At 39.9% G+C, this 7,937-nt stretch overlaps 1 protein-coding gene across 1 annotated transcript in view; it reads right to left on the bottom strand.

Annotated features, from left to right (window-relative positions):
* Window positions 1–26: 26 nt before the first annotated feature.
* LOC121928227 (fatty-acid amide hydrolase 1-like) overlaps window positions 27–7,937 on the bottom strand; it is a 32,269-nt gene continuing 24,358 nt past the window's right edge. Inside the window, exons 12-15 of the mRNA XM_042462649.1 lie at window positions 4,748–4,787; window positions 4,265–4,373; window positions 1,196–1,341; window positions 27–1,071 (exon numbers count right to left, since the gene is read on the bottom strand). Of these exons, the coding sequence (XP_042318583.1) occupies window positions 943–1,071; window positions 1,196–1,341; window positions 4,265–4,373; window positions 4,748–4,787 (424 nt within the window). The 3' untranslated portion in view covers window positions 27–942. The remainder of the gene's footprint in view (window positions 1,072–1,195; window positions 1,342–4,264; window positions 4,374–4,747; window positions 4,788–7,937) is intronic.

The following is a 7,937-nucleotide window of genomic DNA, read 5'->3' as shown; positions in this document are numbered from 1 at the left end:
ACAAACTCTCCTGTCTGTCAAACTGGTCGTTTTGATATTATTTATATAATATTGCATTCATTCTGACACCGATACCAAACTGAGTATTTAAATAATCAAAATTTCCTGCTGTTATCTATTAAATTCTTAATGCCTGCTCTAACTTAAGACCAAACCAAAGATATAAATTATCAAATACATTACCAATATTCTCATACATATTATCAAATTATTAAATTAACAGGTTATCACATACACAAAACTCTTGAAAGATTAATATATGAATGAATGAACATGTACTGGTAATCAATCCATGTCTAAGTAAGCAAGTCAGTTTATCCATTTCTGCTAAATCATATATTTTAAGCAGCTAGTCATGTAGAGAAGGTATGCTTGAATTTTTCCATTTCTGTGAGAGTGTGAATCTGGCCATTGTCACCATGTACAAATCTAGTCTACCTGCAGTCATTTCCATGGTGAACCAAAGCTTCTAATGTTTCCCATTCAGTCCTTTATCCTCCAACTTTAAAAAGCAACCATGGTTCAGTGGTAGAAAATATGCTCCATGTGAAAAAATGTCCAATGTTCATTCTCCATCATCATCTAGGCTAGGAAGAGCTAGGAAAGAATTCTGCCTGAATCCATAAAGAACTGTTGCCAGTCAATGTCTCCTGCATTGGATGGCCCAATGTCTGAATGGATTGCGTGGCAGATGATGGAAGTGGATACTTCTACAATACTGGCTGCTGCACTGACTACAGACCCCTTCTTAATGAAAGAAGTCACAGTTATCATGTAACCACAACTGAACCTCTGCATATTCACAGCAGCCCCATGAACAGTCAAGGTTGAGGCAGAAAAGCATTTCAGAGATTTAATCAAAACTTGGTCCAGCTAAAAAGCCCATTGTCTGTCAGTCGCAGGAGACAGTTCCCCATCATTCTGCTTCCAGCAACTTCACACTCAGTGCATCCTTTCGTTTTCCGAAGTCAGCTTCTCCACTTCCTTCATGAATCGAAGGCACAGCTCATCCTGCCATGGTAAAGCTACGCATTGGACAGCCACAGGGAGTCCCACAGCTCCTTTCACTGCCTGTAAGGACAGAACACAGGAAGAGAAATGGGGACTTTTTGGTTTAGTTTGGGTACCAAGTCCCCAAGAAAGGTTGCTGACAGTATTTATGAAACAACACTTGCCAACAGGACATAGGACATACCTTCACAAAGATCTTGTCCCATATATCATTATAGTGCCCTTTGTGGCTCTTCAGTTCCTCCTCATCTTCCTTTGTTACTGTTGTGACAGGGACCACTCCAGCAGGGAAATCCAAGTAGTTATACAACAGAGTGTAAATGGCTCCCACTGTAATGACAAAGCCCAATAGATTACTATTACTTTTTGGTACAGTTGAGGTGCCTAGTTAAACTTTTTATGACAGCTTATGATGCTTAGTAATAATTGTTATATCATGTTTGAGGAGGGAATAGCTTTATAATCCCAGTCTCTTCATATTTGCATTCTATTCTATATAATTCTATATAAAATTCTATATTTTCTATATCCAATGTATTAAAATACTGACAGGTGGGATGGAGGATTTCTGCAAGCTATTAATTGTGGGCCACTTCATATGTGAAAGTCTCAGTGTAAGTGGCCTTTAAGAAGATGCTGAGGCACCAGTGGAGGGGTACCAGACCCAAGAGCTACTAAAGTAATGGTCGGAAACTATCAGGAGACCTAGGTGGGCAGCACCCTGAAAATACTCCCGTAATGGCCCCTGGGTCCAAAGGAGCCCCTTTTTAAACATGACTTGTATGGAAAACACCTCCCTGTTGGGAGCACTTGGGACAAAGAATTTCTTTTTAAAAAATGAGGGTGCTTCAGGTGTGACCTTTCCTACCCTCAAAATAAAGAGACAAAGACCACAAAGCCCAAGACACTTGAAACCTATAAACCCAAAAGATACCAAAAAAAAAAAAAAAACAAAAAAAAAGGAGCCTCAGTTCCTTGAGCCCAGACCTGACAGTCCCTCCACCACTAGATTGCAAATGCACACCCTTCTCTGAAAGCTCCACAATTGCTGGGAATGACACATCAGTACCAACAGCATGCATGGCATGAGCTCTCACATTGAGAGAGATGATCTGGGCTTAAAACCCTAAGTCTATCCCTTTAAGACTTCCCATTTTGTGGGAAGAGGTGGGAGCTGGGTGGAGTAGCTTGGGCCAAGATAAATACAATCTAAGCTTCAGATATTGTTGGAGCAAGCTGTTTACTTAAGAGTATTCCTGAGTGCTGCAGCATCTGGCCCTGATTTGAACCCCTTGGGCTTCTTCTACTGACTGCTACATAACAACAAGTAATGTTTTGAAGACCCGTGCATCTGGTTAATCTATTATGGTAAGGTGGGAACAGACAACATCTTTGACCCAATTCTACCCCTTGGAACCTGCTGGCAGATACATGAATTGTCCCTGCCCCTCTAATGTTGTTGTCAAAATTTAGTACTTCAGTGACAGAAACCATAAAAAAATTGAATCCACATCATACTAAACAAACAAGGTACACAGGGAACATGTATATTATTTTTAAGCACAACAGTAGTTCTGTAAGCTTCTAGGAAGTTCTGCCCACTAGTGAATTTGTCATTGAAATTCAGCACTGTGCTGCATTTTTTTAAATGGCACCTTCCCTTACAAACAAGGTGTGAAGGGAATATGTGTCCTGTTATCAAACAAAAATTGTACCTCCTGGAGAGTAGGGTGGACAACTGTGCTTGAAAACCGAGTGGCCCTTCCTGTTTATCTTCAAGGAAATTTTTGGTTTTTTGTTTGTTTTGCTCCTACTGAACAGTAGCAGCAGGCTTGCGGGGTGTGTGTGTGGAGGATTACAACACTGCATGGGCATCTGCATGGTGCTCACCCTATGGGAAGGCTTTTCAAATGTTACAGCTGTCATATGGAGTGCCTACTAAACAGAGAAGACATGGTAGCTGTCTCCACCATGCAAACAGCCACTATGACAGTGACAATAAACATAAGAGACATGCAGTCAGCACTCCTCATTTGTGGCTTTAAGTATTTGCAGATTTGATTAATATGTTCTCTCTACGAATCACTAGGTCCTCCACAGAAATTCTGCTGGAGGATGACCACAGTGTTGTGCTGGAGAACAGAGATTCCTTGAGAAAACACTTTCTAGGCATTTGTAGGTCCTCCAGCATGATTCTATGGTCAAATTCTGGCAGATGCTGACCATAGTTCTGCTGGACAACTTAAGAGATTCCAAGAGAAATGTTCTCTCAGGTTAAAAATGTAGTGTGTTTTTATTTGTGGTTTTTCCACTTTCATGTGGGTCCTGTGCCCCTAACCACAGCAAACGCGGAGGCCCTCCTGTACTTGCTCTCATGGAAGGGTTACAGATTTGCCACTGTGAGAATTGGAATGGAACACCTGATATGCATCATTCACCCATTAAGCACAGGTGCACTCCTTCTATTGACTATGGATTGACCATTAACGCTAATTAATGGTGTCCCATAGGGATCAGTTCTGTTTCTTACGCTATTTTAACATCTCCATCAGGACGGCAAAATGTGCTCTTTCAGATATTATTGATTTGCAACTCCCACCGTGCCTCGCCATTTGCTATGTTGGCAGAGACTAAGGGGAACTACAGGTTTTTTACAAAAATAATTTAATTTATATCTCATTTTTCTCCCCATATGGGAACCAAATCGCCTTATAAGTTAAAATGAAATATCTAAAAGCAGCAGTGATGTCCAAAGTACTGCCCAGTCCTGATCTAGACAGAACTGCTGAAAAGGGCCATCAGGGGGTGTGAGATGCATTGGCACCAACATGCAGGCGACATTCAATACTTGGTTTCCTTATATCAATTGAATTGTAGAACTTTTTTTACTAGCCCGGTTCTCTTCAGATGTTTTGGACCACACCACCTACCAGCATGGCTGTTTGATGATGATGGGGGTTGTAGTGCAAAAGATCTGAGAGTCTGGGGAAGGCTATTCCGCAGGTTCTGAATTGGGAAAAAGAATTTTTCAAAAACGGTAAGCCAAAAAGTTAAACAAAGAAGACAGCTGTAATTATAAAGCTGGGAAAGACATTTTACATCTTTGTCAAAGAAAACTAGTTTCTGAAAATTCCTCAAAGAGCTATGTAGAACTGTTTCATTTCTAACTCAGCTAAGAAATGAATATTTGAAAGTATTCTAAAGAATTTCAGTGCCCTCTGGAAATCTGATTTCACATATAATGTTCAAGTACTTGAAAATTTCCCAGGAAATCCAATCTTAAATGCAGGAGTCAGTGCAGGGCAAAGCATCACATCCAGCTGCAGTTTCTTCCACTCAGCAATGAATTCCTGGCAGTATTCCTAAGGAAGGGAGAAACAGGGAGAGGGAGAGGGAGAGACTTCAGCATTCATGCCTTAATTACACATTTTCTTAACTACTGCAATATGCTGTACATGGGGGTACTCTTGAAGAGGGTCTGAAACCTTCCATTGGTGAAAATGCACCAGGCTATGTTGTTCATTAATGCATGGCATCAATATAGTATTATTCCAGTATTGACTGGTTGCCAACTGCTTTCTGGGGTCAATCCAAGATGTTGGTCTCCTCCAACTCTATGATTCCATGAGGTCACATGGACAATCCTAGAAGCTAAATTTTCTTAATATAATTTCAAACATCTAAATAAAACAGATGTTCCTGAAAATTGACTCAAAAGCCTTAAAATAATTTTTACCTCAATTTCAGAATGAAGTTTCCAAAGTTCTTTTACAGGCCTAAAATTTGAAAAAGAGGAAAGAAGTAAAAGTAAGCAAGAAATAGCTTTGGCTTTCCATGTTAATCTGATCTACACCAGTCTTGCCCAACCTGGTGCTCTCCAGATGTGTTGGACTATAAAACCCACCATTCCCATCCAGCATGGGGAAGGCTGTTGTACATTAATGCCAGACCAAGACAATACCTAGCCAAAGACTGTTCCTGATATAACTAAGAAAGGAACTAATATGCCATTTGCAGGGAAGAACCACTGAGTGGGAGAAATGGATACTTTAGACTTCTCGTGTCCATAAATAAACTCCCAGCAAACCCCCCCCCCCAAAAAAAACATCTCCCTCAACACAAACTGTTTCCCCCTTGATTCCAGTGTTAATTCTCATTTGAATGCCTTGCAGGAAAAAGACTGAAGGAAAAAAAAGGATAGTTCAAGCTCAGTCTTATTCTCTTCCAAAGAGCCATATTACATTTTTCTTATAAGGAAAGATGGAAATGGGAGCCAAATACTTCCCTTGTGAAGTCTAGCTTTACTCTTAAAATGTTGCTATATACAGATATTGTTAGTTTAGACTGCTTTTTTCCAGATCAAGACTATTTTTTCAGCAGCAAAGTACATAAGCTTTAGGTCCCCAGAAACTTAACTGTCGGTTGATTATGACTGTCAGCTTTTAGCACAGTATCTCAAGGTTTCTTCAAAATTCTAAGAACATGGGGTTTTATTTTAAAGCATGTCTTTAACTCTCATAATTATAGCAAACATATACGCACACATATACACATCTGATATAGACTCAAAACCAGAGGAAGGTAGTGGAGACTGTAACAAAATATCCCAATATTATTTCACCAACAAACACAAAGCAGTTACTTAGGTAAAATATTTGAATACATTTTGAACAGATTGCTTATTATATGTATTATCTCAGCTACAGAATTGGAACCTTCTATTTTAGACTTTTCCCCCTTGGTTCAGACTTCTATTCTAGTACTCAATTTAGAAATCAAAGATAAAGCCATGTTAGTCTGTAGAATCAGTATGGAGAGAGATCTTGTAGCACTTTTGAGACTAACTGAAAGAAACAAGTTGGCAGCCTGAGATTTCCTAGACTTCAGTCTACTTTCTCAATGCATCTGTCTAGCAAATCTCATGCTGCCAACTTCTTTCTTTCAGTTAGTCTCAAAGGTGCTACAAGATCTCTGTACATGCTCAAATTAGAAAGTTCCTTCTGACACTAGAAGAAGTCTCTCCCTCCATCTTATCTAGTGTTACACTGATATTAGGGGTTGTAAAAATTAGGTTCTTCAACAACTCCCAGCATCGTTTTTTGTGGGTTTTCAGGCTATGTGGTCACATTCTGGAAGATACACAGCCACATAGCCCAAAAAACCACAAAAAACTATGGATGCCGGCCATGAAAGCCTTTGACTTCACAACTTCCAGCATCCTTGGACAAGCTGGCTTAGGGATTTGGCAGTCTTTGGTACAAAAACATCGGTTTTTCAAACCTTGGTTTTTTATATGCACATGTCAATTAAGGGAGTCCTAGTATGACTTCTCAAGTTCTTTTCTCCCTCATCAAGTGTCTCAGCTACCTTCTTTGAATTAATATAGAAATCCCCTGGACCTTTGCTGACAATCATATTAGACAATACCATCTGCCCTTCATATCCATGGATTCTTTACCCATGAATTCAACCATGCACAGCTTGAAAATATTTCAAATGGATATAAATTCCAAGAACCAAGCCTTGATTTTGCTATTTTATATTAGGGACACCATTGCAGTATGACATTGTATTTATGGGATTTGAGCATCCACTAATTTTGGTATCCATGGGAAGTCCTGGAACCAAACCCCAGCAGATACCAAGGGCTGACTGTACATTTAGCACATTTTTAAAAGAAGTGCTCCCTCAGGTGGTGAAAGATACTGTGTCATAGAATGTGATTTTCCTCATCCATACATTTAATATGTATTATTTTGTCACTGGAAAATAAACCTTGGTTTAACTGGCAAGTCTGATTGTTGAGGCATGCATTCTATTGAAATCTCACTGTGGGAAGGAAAACTTATTACACTGGTACCCCGGGATACGAATGCGCCGCGTTACGAAATTTCTGGGTTACGAAAAAAATCCATTAAAAATAATTGTTCCGGGTTACGAAGGTTATTTCGGGTTACGAAAAAAATTTTGGTGCTTTTCGGCGCTTTTTCGCACCAAATCGCGGCTTTCGCTATTAGCGCCTATGGGGCTTCGGCTTGCGAATGCTTTTCGGGTTACGAATGGCGCCGCGGAACGAATTAAATTCGTAACCCGGGGGAGCCCTGTACATTGCAGGTGAGGTGTATTCCCTTTAATACCCAGTTTGGTCCTGGGAAGATGCAAGCATTCAGATATTTATATTTTACAGTCCACCATTGGATGTTTAAATATTTCCTGGCACACAAATGCATTATATTTCTGAGAGAAAATCCTGTCCCCAGCACCTGTACCCTACTTTTTCCTTTTTGGTGTGTAAATAAATTTTAACATGGACAGCTTTTCAAAAAAAATGTCTTCCAACATGGGATCCAGAGAACTTTCTTCCAAAACCAAATTTCTAATGGGTCTTACTGTCAGATTTCTCCACTGCCCAGTTTTCACAACCATACACTGAAATGGGAACCACAATGAAAAGGATGATTTTGACTTTGGTATTTATTGATATATCTTTACACTTAGGGATCTTATCTAGTTCTTTCATTGTGGCTTTTCCAAATCTTTGACTTCTGATTTCTTGACTACACTCTTAATATTAATTTGTGACTGAGCAAAGGCATAGAACATTTTTATGTATGGTTGTGAAAACTTGACAGTGAGGAAAGCTGACAGGAAGAAAATGAATTCATTTGAAATGTGGTGATGCTGCAAAGTCTTATAAGGAATATATATACTTATGAGGGAGAGAGTAGGCTGGCCCAGTTCTACCAGGGCTAGCCTGAAGAAGAAGAGCCCTCCCTCCAGTCCATCTGCCTTGGTCCAGACCTCAGAGGGAGAGAAGAATGCTGGACCTGATTCCCTTCCCGCCTCACCATTCCCTTCTCCTTTTGTGTCGTGTCTTTTAGATTGTAAGCCTGAGGGCAGGGAACTGTCTGATTAAAAATAATTGT

This window comes from Sceloporus undulatus, chromosome 4 (genome assembly GCF_019175285.1).
Source record: "Sceloporus undulatus isolate JIND9_A2432 ecotype Alabama chromosome 4, SceUnd_v1.1, whole genome shotgun sequence".
NCBI classification, from domain to species: domain Eukaryota; kingdom Metazoa; phylum Chordata; class Lepidosauria; order Squamata; family Phrynosomatidae; genus Sceloporus; species Sceloporus undulatus.
This window is presented reverse-complemented; position numbering and strand designations above follow the sequence as displayed.